We start from the raw sequence: 18218 nt of genomic DNA on the forward strand, positions 1-18218 counted from the left end.
AGAGGATAAAAGGGAACAGTTAAGAGAGAAGTAGGCCGGTTCCTCTAGTGATCCAGATAGAGAAGCAGAAAATGATTTTTGGGGGAGGGTGTGGAAATCGGATTGCATACCGAAGATTAAGCAGTTTATATGGCGTTTTATCCCATAACTGCCTGCCTCTGCTTATGAACATCGCACGAAGAGGAATGGAGATAGATACAAGATGCCCAGTATGTGCTCGTTTAGATGAAGATGGGGCTCATTGTTTTCTGAAATGCAAGCATGTGAAGAAATGCTGGCACAGCCTTAATCTTGAGAGGGAGAGGTTACAGCTGATCAACCTACACTCTGCTCGTGAGGTAATTGAGGTGATTCTGCAAATGAATCAGGAGAAGAGACGCTTAATCATTTGTCTGATGTGGTCCTGGTGGATGAACAGAAACAAGGTCAACGCGGGGGAGGGCCTCTTATAAGTGCACGAGGTCACAAGAAGAGCTGTAACCTTTTCTACTTGTACACACCAACTGGAAGACAAGCCTACGAAAATGGCTATTCAGGGCAATAGAGCAAAAGAAAAATGGGTGCCACCACCGCCGGATGTGCTGAAAATAAATGTTGATGGGGCCTTTCATGCTGCAGAGAAGGTTGGTGGCTGGGGCTTTGTGTTCAGAGATTGTGATGGCCACGGTGTCTTGGCGAGATCGGGCCGTTTGAGCCGGGTGCATGACGCTCTAACAGCTGAAGGGGAAGCCTGTTTGGCGGCACTGGAGGCGGCGATGGATTGCGGAATTTCTCTTGTGGCCATCGAAACTGACTCATCAAATCTTGTGGCGGCTGTCACCTCTGGCAAGTTTGATCAAGCGCCGGGGGTTGTTGTCTTCAAGGAGATTCGTGCACTTTTATCCCTGCGTTTCGTTCTTCTTAGCTTTTCGCATGTATCTCGAATTTGTAATGGGTGTGCTCATGAGTTAGCGTGTGTTGGTTTACAAAGGGACCCGGATCAACCTGCAATATGGATGGATCCCCTCCCAGGTTTTGTACAAACTCTTGTGGATCGCGACCTTGTCGATCCAACATCTGGTGAATAAAAGCATGAACATCTGGTGAACAAAAGCATGAGTATTTACTTGTGCTGCTATGCAACATTGGTTCTCAGTTTGCTGCTCATCTACCACTTAGCTAAAAGTCTCAAAAAAGAACTAAGCAACAGTTCACTTCTGCTAAGTTAGAAACCAAGTTAGCTACGCCACTTCAATCCCAAAATGTTCACTGTAGATTCCAAGTTATGTTGTCTCGTGCTGCACCATTTCTCATACTTAAATTTCTTAAACTTCCTTTGTTGGATCAAGGTATTTGAATAATTCTTGCCATCTTCACATTCAATAAAATCCGTTAGATCATTCCAGTCTGCCGAATATTCTGGGTGACACTCCAAAAAGGCCTGACCATCAACCTTTCGTATGCTGGACTCACACTTCTGAGGGGCGCCCAAACTGCAACAAATGACACAATTCAAAATCAATATTTACTAGCATTTAAACTAACAGACACATGAATCCGAGGTCAAGAGACACACGAAACTGGTATTACTCCTACATGTTTAAAATAGGTCTAAAGATGATAACAAAAAACAATATACCATCATCAATTTGTCGGTAGGGGGGCTTAAATTGATCTTGTCTATATATCACAAGACACAAAAACAATAGTGGAACAAACCAGTAAACATTACAGACAAATGCATCTGGTGCGCACCAAAATATTTTAAGTGTCATTCTGTCCTCATAGAAAGTATGGGGTGGAGTGTAGCATGTTTGGGACCAGGGATCATGACCCCAGTACAGCAAAGTCCACAATAACACATGGTTCCGATTAAGTTCAGACTTCAGATAACACCTATATATTTGAAAAAGGGAGGAGGAGGGGGTGGGGGTGGAGAGTGAGGAAGGGAAAGGAAAAACTGATAACAAGGAATTGGATACTGAATTGATGTCAGAAAGTATCATGGTGCCCTTTTTACTATTACTTATACATTACAAAACAATGCAAACAATAATGTATGGGTGTACTAATTTGAATTCTAGTAATGTTGTTTCTGTCGGATAAAATGAAACTAGGCAAGTACTTTACGGCATGTATAACTGTAATGTCTCATTTCTAATCTGCAAGGTTATGAAACCCTCCCAACCTCCATCTAGTGTCCAACACACTCCAACTAATACTTCGCTAATCTGCAAGGAATGAAAATGGCTGATGTTGCACCATTGTAGTTGTACATGCCCTTGTACATCGTTAGTAAAATAGTTCGACAGTTTCTATAAGTTAGTTACAGATGGAGCAATAAGCATTACCTTTGCCATCAAAATTTATTTAACCCATTGATGTACAAAACTACAAAGATATAGACTAGAAGACTGTTTTTTTTACTTCATTTCCACATCTAACATACAAAACCAAGACAAGTTTATCAACTGTTGACCTAAGCTGCAACAACTGAAACTGTCGTTTTAGAGGTTACCTGCTTCCATCTCCATCAACGTGCCTGCCTTTATGAACTTTGTGTATGGTTACATATTGTGATGCTAACGCTTTAGCACGTCCAGATACCTGAGTATGCGGTATTCAAATAAAATGAAATTGTAGAAATAAAATAGTCACTATGAATCAGGAAGAATCAATATGAAATGCTACCTCTAAGGTTCTCTCTTCAGTATTGCAGAAAACTGCAGATTCTTTTGAAACATCAGTAGAGAGCTGAAATGTACCCAGACCTTCCTCTTCAGCAATAAGATTTATCGACATTATCATCATGACAACGCAACCTTTCCACAGAAAGCCAACCCTTCTTCTTACGCAACAAATTGATAAGGTAGCAAAATGAGCCAACATTAGCACTGAGGCTCTTTCCCTGTCCACAGGCATCCCAATAATATCAAGTAAGTTGTATCTATGAAGCTCATTTGCTTCATGCTGCCCAAGCAAACATATAATTTTACATATAACATTGTATTCCATGCAGAGGGTTATAACATTTGTTTTGTCACTGGCAGACCTCATTTGACTGAAACAGTGCAGGATGTGTAGAAGTGAGGAACCCATTAACCTAAGTACTGCAGCAAGGCAAATGATCCCATCTGATACTTCAGTATCAGATGCAAGCACCTCCTCTTGGTTTGCACAGCACATGATGTTTGACAATATGTCCTTCAAAACCACAATAGATTCTTGCCTGAACTTTTCATGGAGGATATGCTGGTTCTCTTCAATTAGGCGATCAATGTCACTCTCATTGGTGGGCAGGTCATCACCAGAGTGCAATTGGCAAAACGAAAGAAGCCCAGCGATCTGACTTCTGAGTTTCTGATCAGTGGCATCTTTGATAAAACAACTGAAAGGTCTTTGGTTGACAGAAGAACTCCATGGGATTTTCTTACCATTAGTTCTATTGAAAACATCCAATGCCGGTAAATATCTCACATAAAGATCCATGGCATGCTCAAATGCATGCAAATGCAAGTCCAGATTTTGATCACTGAAGCATCTTGAAGCCAGCATTAAAAGATGTGCTTGGACAACAACCGGCAAAGGGAACAAGCAGGTCATGTGAATCAGCCGAAGAGCCCCCTGAAAGCTAATTTCTGGATTCCCCAGCGACTTGTTCCATGAACAAGAAAGTGCACTCAGAAACACCTCAAATCCTCCCTCATCCTGCAATGATCCCTCATCCTGCAATGATGAAATGAAATGGCAGCACACAAGCTCCAGCGTGACGTGATGCTCACCCTGGCATGGCAGGGCCTTAAAGATTCTTGACCCTTCTGGTGCAGCACAGTCAGCCATGGCCAAGTAAGTCCTCAATCGATCACTAAAAGCAAGGCTTTCAACGACCACCTGCAAGAACCAGAAAAAGTACACTTATCCAAACAATAAGCTCACAGCACATTCAAGTGGAAAGGGGCAATCGACAATTCAAACAAATTTCTGAATCTTTCGTAAAGGAATTGACGCAACCAACTACAGAGAGGGCAATTCACGAGTACCTCGAGAGAGGGGAGGAGGGAGGGGGACGGGTTGCGGGAGATGATGGCGCCGAGGAAGGCGAGGAGGCCGCAGCAGCATCGAGCGGCTAGCCTTGGGTCGCCGGCGTTGAGAAGGGGCAGCAACCCGAGGCAGTGGCGGAGGAGAGCCGGAAGGCCGGCGCAAGGCGGGGACGTCGAAAATGACTTATCGTGCCGGGAGAGCTCTGCTAAAGCAAGGGACGCCAAGCGCCGGGCGGCTTCCAGCTCTTCGGCGTCGGGCATCGGCGGCAGATTGGCAGCGGAAAACCTAGAATTTGTTGCTGAGGAGGAAGAACGAAGCGCATCTGGCGGCCCTTGGGAGCGCTGCGCCAGCAGGGGCCGCCCTTGGGAGCGCAGACAGCGCAGCGACGGCAGCAGGGGCGGCGGCCTCGGCGGCCCTTGGGCACGGCGAGCGCGGCCACTACGCGCGGCGTCGGCGGCGGACCGGCTCCGAGGAGACCAACATTTTCTTTCGGAGAACGGGGGAGTGAGTGAGGGCGGTACGGGAGTCTCGGGATATTTAGTCTTTTAACTAGGAGTATGTGCCATTACAAATTTTGTTTTTTTCTATCTGTGTTCCATCGAAAATTTCTAAAGCCATTCGGTACCATCAAATAAAATTTTCATTCTCTACGTACCACTCCATTTACCTTACGTCTAATTCTTGCCGTTTGTCCGTCCTGACATGTCGGGCCCATCCGCAGCTATGCTCGCTCCTGCAGCCCTACTTTGCTCGCCCGCCGCCGATTCGCCCGACGGCGAGGTCGTCGCACGCCGAGGCCACCTCTGACGCATGCCGAGCCTAGAGCAACAGCAGCCTGAAGAGGAGAGCCGTCGAGGAGGCAGGCGCTAGGCTCTGCAGAGCGGACGAGCGAGGAGAGGCTCGAGCGAAGGCGCTCGATCTGGCGAGCCTCGTTCCGTCCGCGAGAAAGGTGCGAGCTCCACCTCGGTCCACCGCCGGCCGCCGCGCCTCGTTCCAGTCCCTACTGCCCCGCTCTGATTCGACACACCCCGAACGTCCTCGACCCACCCCGCACCCACGCCGCCCCCCTTTAGCCTGGCCGAGCCCTACCCTGCCCGAATGGACCCCTGGCCGGCCACCATACTGCTTCGCTCGAAGCTCCGCCCTAACATCAAGCTCCTCCTTCCGCCTTCCCACCGCCCAAATCAAGCCTTGGTGAGCTCCGTTGTGCCCTTCTGTTCCTCCCAGACCCCTCCCGTACTCATTCGGGCGCCGCTGCTCTGGAACACCGCCTGCTGGTCCACCACCTCTGCACGCTCGTCACGGTCACCCTTGCGTGGGCTCACACGGCGTCGTAATAAAAGTTGTAGATATTATTTCATAGAATCCAGAACAGTTGAGTTTGTATTTTTCTGATTTTTCTACGATTTTATATCGATTTTACAAGTTCACTATTTAATGCGCCCTGAGCGCCAGGACCTAAATGTAATTTTTTTTACATTTACGTCCTGTCGCCCACGACAGTCACCCATTTTTGAAAATTTCCCTATTCGACATATATTTTTGAAATTTTGTTTTTTATATAAAAATGAAAAAAAAGGCATCTGAATTCCAATGCCGGCCCGGCTGGTACGACATACGACTGGTGATCGACGACAACGTCGTGCAGTACACACAGTACAGCTAGCACCACACATACAGTTACTAAACGTTTGCAGGTGAATTAAACCCAGCAGCCATCACAACATCTGAATCTAAATTATATAATTATAATAAAATATTTAAGTGCATTAATATAAAATTTTAAATTATTATTTATATCATCATTAATATGTTATGAATATTATTATTTATACAAAAATACTACCTAACGATACGTGTCAGAATATATTCGTGTATGGTAGATGAGATAAGAATACCGATTCACAAACAAATAGTTCAATTAAAGATATATCCAACACATACGGAGGTGTTCTAGAGTATGTGTTAAAATATTTAATAGACAAAAATGACATCGGATAGATGATTAAATTATTAGCTATAAATTTTATTTTATATTAATATTAGCCGGTGCAGGAAAACGGATTGATAGAGTAGTGATAAAAAATTAGGATCCGTAGCTAATAATCAATTTTGCTGACGTTGCTAGTGCTCTCTAATTTGTTGCAACTCTAACACAACACTCATATATGGACCTTAGTTAATTAGCAATTTGCTAGCCTACTGGCATTTAGCACCTGCTAAAATATTGTGACCGGACGATGGCAGAAGAATGGGATTTATATATATCATATAGTGGCGGCGTCATCAAAATTAAACAGTGTACCAACGCTATAGCCTAATATTTTAAACACCGATTAGAAAGCAGTTAATTACAGTTTAGATGGTAAGTGGAAACCACGGACTTAATTTATAAGCCAATTAATTATGGTTTGAAAGGCAATTGATTTCATGACTCGGCACATCAGAGAAGTTGTTGTATTTCTGAACTAGCAAGGTGGCCCGCGCAAATAGCGCGGGTACCTAGTTCTTTTATTCCAAAATTTAGAATTTTTTTACTCCAAACTAAAAGATGCGAATAATTTTATTTAGACATGCTATTATAATTGTTGCCCTAAAAAGTACAACCAACGGTGCCATCTATATAGTTTTTTCATTGTTTTTTGGACACGGCTTATTAGGAGAGAAAATGAGTATCTTGTATAGAAACACATCTTTTGTATTTACTAAATGTCAATAAATATTTAAATATTTATTTGTGATATGAATATTTTTTATTTTTTGCTGGTGATATATGATTTTTGTCTCGAGTACGTATTTTAGATACAATGCATGATAAATTATTTCTGACTTTTAGAAAAAAAGATATAGATGTGTTGTTCAATATATACAGCTAGGAGTAACAATATACTTTAGTTTCATTGTCCTCCAATCACCCTATATGCATGCTGCTCCTGTATAGGTATAGCTATACGCCTATACCACGGTCATTGAATATGGACCCCTGACTGTGCATGTAGTTTCATCTGGTCAAACACTACCTATGGCTTGCTACATACTGCATGCATGTCAAACATCAATTTCTTTAGATGTTTTCTTCTAAATCGCATCAATACTCTAGCGTGATTGCATCATCTTTCTTTCTATCCTAAATTGTTCAGCTCTCAGCCATTGACTAATCACAATGCTTATTATTGTCGCTAGTGGTGATCATCATGCTTTGTAATAGCAACAATGTAGTCCGCCTAGGGTAATACTCAACCCGGTGAATGGGTTGAGATCATATCGTGCCTATGACATGGCTGCACCATTGTGCTATCATTGACATGTCGCTAATTTTCATACCCATGTTATTGTTGCACTTTTAAAGTCTAGAGATTCTTATTGGCTCATTGATTTCTAGATTGAAATTGCTTCTTTGGAATGCGACTCTTCTCTGTATGCTGTTATTCGGCTAATAAATATTTTTGGGGCTAACAAAACACTACTTTTTTCTATGGTAGTCATTATCCGGTCATCTTGGGATCTGACCCATGATATTTTTTTCTCTATTTTCTTTTTTATCGTAGTTCCATATACGCTGCTTCTATTATAAGTTGTGCTTTTCTCTATGGCCAACATGCTAAATTGAAACCCGAAATATTCGGGTCGGGTTTTTCGGGTTTTGAAAATTGAAACCCGAAAATTACCTGGAAAAAAGAAAACCCGACAATTCGGATACTCGTAATTGTTACCCGAATTGCCCGAAATTAACGAGCCGGCGAGCTGCTTGCCGTGATGTCACTGGCGTCCAGGTTCTAGAATGAGGTTTTAGAGGAAAAAAAATAACCAAATACGATGAAAAGGAATCCAAAATCAATCACCGAGACACCATGCTGTTCCTTCCGTCTAGCCACACAAAGATCCAATCATATAAAAATATCCAAAATCAATCACCGTTGCCGTGTGGTAATCGGATTAGCGAAGGCAAAAGAGGCTGATGCATGTCATGAATTCACGAGGTGCAAGGCTGCAAGCTGCAGCGGGAAGGATATTCATCGCGCGCGCGAGCTGCCACCAAGCGTCGCAGAGGCGGGTGCGGCAGCTCACGTGTCTTGATTCCTGTGTATTTCAAACTAAAAAATATTATATTTTACAAACAGATTATTCAAATTACATTTTGATTGCACCGTTGTGATTTTTACGATGAGATCTTCAAAACTAGACCACACTTGATTATATTTCGATGATATTTTTTAAAAAACATTTTTATTTGTTCTGAAAAAATTCTATCTTGAGAATAATTTTAATCTTGTCTCGGAACATTTTATTTAGTTCCGGAACAATTTCTATGTTTGGGATATTTTTATTTTGTTTCGGAATATTTTATTTTGTTTTGAAATAATTTGCATCTCTGGAACATTTTAACTCTGACGGACTTGTGTGATGATATGACGACTAGTCGCACGTGCTATGAATAGACGCCCCCAGCTGCAGCGCTAGAAGCCGGCAAGCCGCATGCCTATCTGGAGCTGCTAAAATCCGCTGCTATCCAGAGGATCCCTTTGCCCCCTGCACGCTCGCACCTGATTGCAGCGCCGCCGGGCTCCGGATGCTGATGGCGACGGACAAGAGGAGGCGCTGCTGCAGCTCGCTAAGATGGGTGGAGGCGAGGACAGCGACGCCGCCAGTCGGTGGGTGCAGGTTTTGGCGTCGCTCCTAGATCCGCCGTCACAGGGGCGAGGGGCGCTGGTGGGCGACTCGCGACCGGTACTCGGGTAGTGGCGGCGTGACTGCGTGGCTGGGGTTGGGCTGGGCGGCTGCCTAGGCTTAGGGTTAAAGGGTTTGGTGGGCTGGGCTGCAATGAGTGAGTAAACATATATGGGCTGGTCTATTTTTCGGGTAGTTTGGGTACCGTGGCCCCATACCCGAATTATCCGTAATAATTTCGGGTACCGTGGGTTAGATCCCGAATTAGGGTTTGGGTTTTTCGGGTTCAGGTTTTTCGGGTTCGGTCTCGGGTTTTTCGGGTTCGGGCTCCGGGTTTCGAGTATTTTGCCCAGCCATAATACTAATGCAGTCATGCCTCCAAATGTTATTTCATAATATATATTGTACAACTTGGCAAATGTTTTCCTCCATTGCACATCCATAGTGCAGGGGCAGACGTCCCATATAGGCTCTAGCTAGTGTAAAAAATAATTGAAACATTTTAGTTCGAAGATATGGCAATGAGCAATTTTTCACAATGTTTAAGCTTCAATTCCAAAAATCATATGCAGGTGTGCCTCCTAGGATAGCGAAAACTGTAATTAAGTATTCCTTGTCATAGGAAGCATATGTGCCATAAACATCAGTTAAAATCATGATTCGAGCATGTGAACCATCATTGCATCAAGGTGATCTGCACTGAAGCTATCCATATAATTAGCTAGTTTGTAAGTTGTGCACTTGTAAGTAAAATATGTGTTGCCTTCCATAAGTGCTTCTAGTGATCCACGTTTGTTGTAACAAAAATTGCTAGAATAGTCTGATTTTCTCTCAGAAGCATGCTATTGATCCAATCCGCCTAGCGCCACAAGAGTCTGGTTTTCTCTCGGCTAGTTAAAGCCTTGGTCAAGCGCAGCTTTGCATGTTAGTGTTGCTAGTCACATCCTGCAATTTCTTTTTGGTACCATGCTACTACTATGCCTAATCGAACATGGAGCACTCACTACACCACAACCAAAATTAATGTCAGAGCATCATTCAACAAATTATTATAGTAAGCTATCAGTTGTTCGGTTCGTTGAATTACTGACTCTTAGTGAAAATGTATAAGTGTGCGGTTGTGGTGTAGTAACCTCTTGCTCGCGAGGCAGCGCCATAGCGGCCACAATTCAATTTGGATATTTGGTTCTTTGTGCAAAATTCTAAGTTCAATTATTTGATGGGTTTTGTTTATGCAATGAAATGCATCTGCTTTTTCTCTTGTCTTACTCTTCTTTTCTCCTTGCAACTTTTGAGCCATGTAGTGGATGCTTTGTGCTCCACGCGCTTTCTTCTTATTATTTTAGTGCACCGGCAAGATGATGCGACCGAATTAAACTTCTTCATCATTATGCTTGATCACAATGTTAAAAAAAGGATTATCGATAGACATAAATATTTTTGGTTATCGTGGGAACTTAAAAATCTAGGTCCAGCAAGACACTTTTTAATTTAGCAAAGGAAAAAATATATTTTTTAAAAAAATTGAATTTATATATGTATTTATTAGGTGATGCTTTCTTTTTTTGTGTCGTCACCATCTATGGAGTCCTCTTCATAGTCGGACTCATAGCTGTTTCCTCTGAGAGCTTCCACGATCGAAAAAAAAACTTGTACTTAAGAACCTAGAGGCCTTACATAGGCAACGGCAGACAACAGAGATAAAGGTGTGACCCATGCGTTGAGCATAGCTGTTCTGTTGCAACTGCAACCACCTCAAGAGAGAAGCCAGAGATATCTCTAGTTTGTTCGGCAGTGACATCTAGACTTTGTTTGTTGGCCCATATATATTTTCACCGAACTTTAGGGTTGTTGGTTGGCCGAATAATCTCCACTTGTGCTCACACGTATTTTGGAAAACAAAACTTACATGCATGTCCGTCTCGTATTATTAGTCCCTTGTACATACAATAAGCTAAGTCATGCAGAACTTTGTTTTCCGTTCTTGGCTTTCTGGTCTAAATTTCAAATATAGTTGTTTATTTATTTATCATATTTGATATTTGACATGACGTATTGGATATGGAATCTTCAGGCTAGCCTAGACCGTTAGATCTTCATAAAATCCAATTGTGTATATCTTTCTCTTTTTCTGATTAACGTGAGAATTTCTAGACTCTCTCGGCGAACGTGGTGACTTCTTTTAACACTATTTAATTAAGATAATAGATAACACGAGGCCAACCAGCAATTTTAATGGAGTACTACACTATACTGGTCTGGAAAATGACGAAGTCTCCGTGAAGAGGAAAAAAAGATGAGAAAAGGCAAGGTATCAATCCAATGCACCACCCAACCCAACCCAACCCAACGCGACCAAGACACCTTTCCATGCTTGTTGCTTGCCTTGGGAAAAAAAAGCACCGTCGTCCTTTTCCACTCTCCGTGATAGTTTCTGACCTCGCCCAAGTAAACAGCACTTGTCGCCTCTTGATCCATCCAACCCAAGGAGGAGGAGGCGAGACGTTTCCCTTTTCTTGCCGCGCATACCGCGGAATCCGCCATGGCCCTGCCATTGCCATATATAAACTCGGCTAGCCCTGCTCACCACCACCACCCACCCCACACCCAACGGTTACATGATCCCACGTCCTCGCGCGGCGTGGTCGCACTGCTACGGCACCGCCCAACGCCATCCTTGCCTCCTCCTCTTCCTTCCTCGCCCCGTCCTTTCCTGGTGGTAGGCCGGCCTCCCCTCCTCATGGCCGTGCACGCCCAGTACGCCGCCCACGCCTTCCCCCATGACCCCCGCGCTGTCACCACAAGGTTCGTCTCCCGATCCTCCTCTCTCTCTCTCTCGCCGGCCTCTTACTTATTCATCCTCCGCGAAAACCACCACACCACGGGGTCACGATTGCTCACCCGTGCGTGCCGTGCTCCGCAGGTCACCGTTGGACGACGCGATGATGAGCGCCTCGGCGTTCCTCGGAGATCCCGGCGCCGGCGCCGGCGGCCACCCGCTCGCCGCCGCGGTGGGCGGCAACACGGCGTTCAGCGGCCTCACCACCTGCATGATCAACAACAGCAACGGCGACGCCGGTTTCCCCGGGCCGTCGAGGAAGCGCGCCCGGGTGGGCGACGCGGCCGGCGCGGGGCCTATCGCGGACCCGCAAGGCCATGGCTACCGCGCTCTGCTCCCGCCGGTGCCGCAGGCGTTCGCGCCCGCAGGCGACGTGCAGAGCAGGTTGATCTGCTCTGGCGCCGCGTCCACCAGCGGCCGCCCGGCGACCCTCGCCGCCCTCGCGCCGGCGTCGCAGGGCCTCCTCTCCCTCCTCTACCGCCACGCCGTCGAGACGGGCGCGCTCATCCGTATCGAGGTGCGTGCGCTGCTCGCTCGATTCCTCGCCAAGATTTGCATTCACTTCCGCCGCGAACGCCATCTCACCACCGGGCCCGGCTTGGTTTCGGACTCCGCGCGCGCAGAGCGAGAGGCTGCGGGCGGGGCTGCAGGAGGCGCGGCGCCGGCACGTCCGGGCGGTGGTGTCGGCGGCGGGGTGCGCGGCGGCGCGGCGCCTGCGGGCGGCGGAAGCCGAGCTGGGGTGCGCCGTGGCGCGCAACGCGGAGCTCGACGAGAGGCTCCGGCAGACGGCCGCCGAGGCCCGCGCGTGGCAGGACGTCGCCAGGGGCCACGAGGCCGTCGCGGCGGGCCTCCGCGCCACGCTCGACGGCCTCGCGCGGTCGACGCCGCCGCCGCGCGCCGAGGGCAACGGCGACGGCGACGCCGAGGACGCGGAGTCGTGCTGCTTCGAGCAGGAGGAGGAGAAGATGGGGGAGGAGGACGCGGCGGAGGCGTCCGGGCCCGGCGGGGCGAGGGCGGCGTGCAGGGCGTGCGGCGCGGCGGGCGCGTGCGTGCTGCTGCTGCCGTGCCGGCACCTGTGCCTCTGCCGCGGGTGCGAGGCCGGCGCCGAGGCGTGCCCCGTGTGCGCGGCCGCCAAGAACGCCTCGCTCCACGTCCTCCTGCCATGACCACACGTCCCCGATGGCTGTGCATCCATCTCCCGATCCAAGACGGTGCCATCGGCGCGTCGGTTCGGAGTCGTCAGGGAAGAGATTTGCATTGCGCGAGGAAACTGTCCACGCAGCCTGGATGAAGGCCATGGATGACGAAGGCACGTAGAAATCAAGATTGGAGTCTGGCTTTGCTGGTCATCGCTCCGATCGAGCGGACGTCAACACTGGTGGTGGTACGGGAAACGACGCAGGAAATAAAGGCGATCGCCGAGTGGTTGAAGCAAACGCCCGTAGAAAGACGAGAGCTTGAGTACGTGCACACTACGAGCCAAACGGCCGGCTACATGGAACAAGAACTAGAATTTTTCTAGGAAAATTAGTAGGAGTAGAGTGCTGCCAAGCCTCAACTTGTAGAGATACTATACTACGTAATCTTCTTATTCTTCTCCGTGGCAAGGCAAGATGAGACTGTCAATAGTTTTCGAATTCCAAAGTTTCTGCTGAGACAGAGTTTCAGAGTTAAGACAGGCACTAGGAAGTAAACAAAACACACAGTAGATGCCGGAGAACTTGCCCGCGTGCCACGGCCGCCCTCTTGTCATTCGCTTCAACGTGCCACCTGCCGTTTCTTTTTGAAATGTCGTCATGCACTGTTGCTGGTGCCAACGCCCAACTGTGTCTGTGCGATACACACACACACCATCGCTAGTGTCGTCGCATGTGACCGACACGACCGTGTCGCTGTTGTTGATGCCTCTGACCCTTGTGCAGAATCCTGAAAACAAAAGCAAGGCGGCACACACAGTGACATGTTGCTGTTTCGATGGAAGCCTAGCCAGCGGCAAGTTTGCGCTCGTGATGTGAAGTGTCGAGCACGCGTGTCTGCCGCGAGCGAGCGGCAGGTCAACCGGCCGTCGGTGCTGGCTCCGCTCGCCCCCTACCCGGCCGGCGGCACTAGGTGATGGTGATCCGAGATCGCCGGAGAAAACCACGGCTGACCGACGCAGAGAGGCAAACGGCGAACCTAACATGTTCAGTGCAGACCAATGTTTTCAAATCGGATCGGCTGGTCGGTCCTGGTCGCCTAGGGACCGACCAGGCGATTAATCGCGATTAGTCGACGACCTGGTCTGAGCCTGGTCGTTCCCTAATCGTCCATATGTCTACATATTCAGTATATACTATATAGTGTATATATAATTATATATATACAATATAGTATACAGCAAGCAATTCTGTATGTTTTGTGACTTATTTTTGATATTTGCTCTCCAGAACTCCAGCTTCTTGTCCAAAACTCCATATTCTTCTTGCTGAATCCCTGCTGCTGAAACAAAAATAATGAAGTTGTTAGGAGAAAGTGAGAAACCTTCACGCTGCCCTGGTCGAGAAATGCCCTAGTCGACCGACTAATCGCGATTAGTGGACGACTAATCGGACGACCAGATTTCTGGTCGCTTTGGTCGGGTCGGTGGTGCTGGTCGGACTTGGAGAACCGACCTGGGCGATTAATCACGATTAATCGGACGACTTGAAAACATGGGTGCAGACCTTACATGCATGAACGTCTCTTGTTGGTTTCGTTTCCATCGAGGAAGAAAGCGCCACCTGCCAATTCAAGAACAAGTCGTCGTCCCCGGATCCATCAGCTTCGGATGCGAACCTTTCAGCTGCCAGCGTGAGTGCTCAGCCAAATCAAGAGGACGCTTCGGTACCTGTCCTAGGAGTAGATGATGCTTGACGCTCATGACTTGATCCATCAGGCTCCGGCGGAGAGTCATGGATGGAAGCTGCAACCAAGCATCCGGCAGTCTCCGTGCCAATTTGTTAATGCTAACAAAAAAAAAAATTGCTTTGGCCATACCGTCTTTGGTCAGACAGTATCCATCAGGATCCCATTACTCAGCTAAGATAATCTTTGGTTAGCTAGACACCAGATGCTATGTCTGAACATGAGGAGTACGTACCACTAGCCAGTTATTCATATTAAATTATTAAACTATTAATAGCCAGTGTGTGTTCCTTCCGATGCAAACCTATACGTTGCGATCAGATGAGTTGAGCAATAGATAGAGTCCGTGTCCACGAGAAGGTGACCGGAGACCAAACCACCGGGGAGTGGCGTGGGGAGCAATAAACTAGTGCCCGGTGCCGGCGTCGTGAAGGCAGGGCTCTCGCCTGCTCTGGCCTCCGGCCCGGCCGGCCGGTCGGTCACACGTTCAGGCTCCCGCAAGTCAGGTCAAATGCAATGAGCACGGCAGCAGCTAGCTAGGCCACCTTGTTTTGTCGCCATCAGGTTTTGGGCCGCCCGGAACATGATGCGATGCGATGCGATGCCCATCCCCAAGTCAGTGGAGTCCATCAGTCACGGATCAGAAATGCTGCTGCCACTGCCTATCCCACCGAGCACGCCCTCTGAATTATAATTACAGGATCGATGGCGTCGTTTGGTTCGAGCGCACGTCAGTTCGATCGCGCGCACCATCTCGACCGCAGCTTTCCAAGCGCGAATGGGGAGGCCGGATCGGATCGCGATCGACCCGGTGGTGGTGGCTAGGCACGCGACGCATGCACGGCCGGAGTTCTTGGACCGGCAGAGCGTGAGGTGGGGCGTGCAATGAGCTAACGTTGACTGGTGAGGAGCGAGGGACCAGGCCGATCGAGAGGCGGCAGCTCTGGATCGATCAGTTTCTGACGGCGATCGATGGGGACGAGAGGGCAAACAGCAGAGGGAGGACGTACTGACTCAGCGGTAGGTTATTGAGGGCTCAATTTTTGCCGGAAATGAAGGGGATCTGAGATCTTGGAAAAGGGGACATCATCCCTGCAGTGGCAGTACGGCACCTAGCTAGCTCGTCCCGATTGATTGCTTTGTTTAGGGGCCCCTTGTAGCATGTTTATGGCGTTGCATGCGATGCTGTTATTAGATGATACTACTGCACTATATGTGCTTGTTGGGAGTGAGAGATGGTGATGTGGTCCAGCAAAGTTGATCGTACTGGTGGTCACCACTGTACCAGCAGTGTTGTCTATAGTGTTGTTCCGTGTCACATGAGGTACGGGTTTGATCTAACTCAATGCTTTTGAATGAAGATTCTATAGCTTCTTAACATCCATCGAGATTGCCAATGCCACTGAATTCTATAGATGTAAGGAATACAAAAGGGAATTAGGTGCAGATATCAACACTACTAGGTCAGAACGAAAGGAATGTAGTCGGGACCTGGCCGGGGAAGCGAGCATATTTGAGGTGAACTCAAATCTGAGTAGCAGAAAATTTAAATTATTGGGCAACCTTCAGCAAAATAAGTTCAAGGAGAAGACTCTCTTTGCTTTCATGCTGCTGCTGCTGCTGAACTATTTAGTTGATCAGGGAGTGGCACTTGTCATGCCTAACATGGCTATAGAAAACACTTGAAAGACTGAGTTATAGTTGCTTATACGTATCTGCGCATCACATCACAGCGGTTTGACTTCTAATATTTTCGCAGTCATTGGTTCTAACTTAACTCTCACGTCCATTTAGCTTACTGTCTCCTTCAGCCGGCAGAATTTAGCTGACATGCATGCGGACTTGGTAACGCCAGGGAACTTGATGATAAAAAACGGACAGTAACGTAGTTCAACGACGATGATTTCGAAACCACTACACTGTGCATGACGCACGATCAGAGAAGAAAAAAGTTTCGAGGACCAATTCCTTCTCATGGCCGGGATGCTGACCGCCATCTTTATCATACGAGAATGAGACTTGATCGAACTGGCGAGAACAACCAAAATATGTCGCCGCCAGGAGCATCTCGATGACTGATCTTTCTCGAGAAACTTAGACCAGGACCGACTTGCATTGGTCTCGACTGCTAGCCCTAATTATTGGCCTTTTTCATGCGTCGTGCATGTTGACGAGACCGAGTGCTGGAAGCATAATCAACAACAAGCCGGATCATCTCCCAATCGCGGGGGAACAATTCACGAATCACAGCAGTGTGAACCGCTAGCTCCAGCAGGAGAAATTTGAATTAAGATGCAGTCAGAGATGGCCGCATGTGAAGCTGCAGCTCGTTGCCTCGTTTGTGCTGAGAGCTTCAGTTCAGCTTACTGCCGGTTTGAAATTCGGGTCTCTTGTGTTCAGTCTCGGAAATCTGGCCGGTGTAGCAGTCGCAGCAGTACTCCATGCATGCGTGTTGTGAACATGGGCACTAGATGCAGATCAGTATTCAACGATATCAAGCTGTGTGTGTATCACTACTACAGAATATGCCTTTGTTCCAGACCATTTGTCCCGGTTACCTTTGGGCCCGGGATAAAAGGTGGCTTTTGTCCTGAGTCCAACGGCTAGCCGGGCCAACGTGGGGGACAGGGCTTTTTGTCCCGGGTGGCAACACCAACCGGGACAAAAGGGTCACCCTTTTGTTCCGGTTGGTGTTACCAACCCGGACAAAAGGCCCCTCCACGTGATAGTTCAAAAGAAAGTTATTCTATACTGAGTCACGTGTACTATTTAGGTGAGTTGGCAAGGAAACCATGCGCTAAGCAAGAGGTTTTGGGATCGAATCCCGTGGTGTGCAAAAAAAATTTTAACGTCAGGCACCTTTTGTCCCGATTCTGCCACCCGTCCCGGAAGCCTTGTCCCGGTTCCAAAACCGGGACAAAAGCCAGTTTGGAACCGGGACAAAAGGCTGAATCTGTAGTAGTGTATTACACTGCCTCGTCGTCTCTACATCAAGATACAGAAGCATTCAAACCTGATGTGCTACCGACATTGGTGGTACCTACTGGTAGTACGTACGTGAGGAAAGAGGAGACCGTGGGATCAGGGGCGGAGGACCTGTTATGGCGAGCTATGGCGCTCGCCATATCTTGTTTGGCGCGGACACCCCTGCAAATAGCTGGTCCCCGCTTCCAAGCTGGCGTCCGCCCGCCATGGATTGGCCGACGAGGTCCTGGAGAGAGATTCAAGGCTGCAGAAAACGATTCGATGAAGAAGAGAGGCAGCAGGATAGTGGGCCGTGGGCTCAGTGACTGCTTGTCTTATTTCGGCTTCTATTCTTGCAGCCCATGTAAACTTGTGGGTCTGCTTGGCGGTTGGGGCCGCAAGCCGGCGTGTGAGTGTGCTGCTAGCCGTCAAGTTCGACGTGAGAAAAGATGAGCAGCGCAGCCATCCTCTGTCCGCCGATGACGCAGCAGCACGCACATACGTGCCCCATACATTAGCACATTCACACCCCTAATCTCATGACTCTTTTAATCTTATTTAGTATTCCCTCCAGTCTTAAATATAAGTCGCGTTTGAATTTTTTTCAAAACTTTGATCATTCGTCTTATTCAAAAAATGTATTCAAACACATAAAAAGTCATGCTCAAACTAACCTTAGTGATAAACCAATTCACAACAAAATAAATGATAACTTGTAAAAAATTTTAAATAAGACAAATGATTAGAGTTTTGAAAAAAAAAGTCAACCACGACTTATATTTAAGACCGGAAGTAGTACTTTATTGCTTTAGTTATTTAATTGTTATTGATTGGCTGGTTAATT

The 18218-nt window shown here is 47.5% G+C and overlaps 2 protein-coding genes across 2 annotated transcripts; one reads left to right on the forward strand and one right to left on the reverse strand.

Annotated features, from left to right (window-relative positions):
- Positions 1-1041: 1041 nt before the first annotated feature.
- LOC120703228 lies at positions 1042-4536 on the reverse strand. Its single transcript, XM_039987252.1, has 4 exons — positions 4020-4536; positions 2671-3870; positions 2498-2586; positions 1042-1472 (listed from the first exon to the last, which is right to left on the reverse strand). The coding sequence occupies exons 1-4, from the start codon at positions 4278-4280 to the stop codon at positions 1217-1219; spliced, it is 1806 nt and encodes a 601-aa protein (XP_039843186.1). The 5' UTR covers positions 4281-4536; the 3' UTR covers positions 1042-1216.
- A 6685-nt stretch (positions 4537-11221) lies between these two features.
- LOC120703234 (probable BOI-related E3 ubiquitin-protein ligase 2) lies at positions 11222-13201 on the forward strand. The gene is made up of 3 exons (XM_039987266.1): positions 11222-11493; positions 11612-12044; positions 12151-13201. Exons 1-3 carry the CDS (start codon positions 11231-11233, stop codon positions 12691-12693), a joined length of 1239 nt encoding a protein of 412 aa, XP_039843200.1. The 5' UTR covers positions 11222-11230; the 3' UTR covers positions 12694-13201.
- Positions 13202-18218: the final 5017 nt, after the last annotated feature.

This window comes from Panicum virgatum, chromosome 1K, assembly GCF_016808335.1.
Source record: "Panicum virgatum strain AP13 chromosome 1K, P.virgatum_v5, whole genome shotgun sequence".
Taxonomy (NCBI): Eukaryota; Viridiplantae; Streptophyta; class Magnoliopsida; order Poales; family Poaceae; genus Panicum; species Panicum virgatum.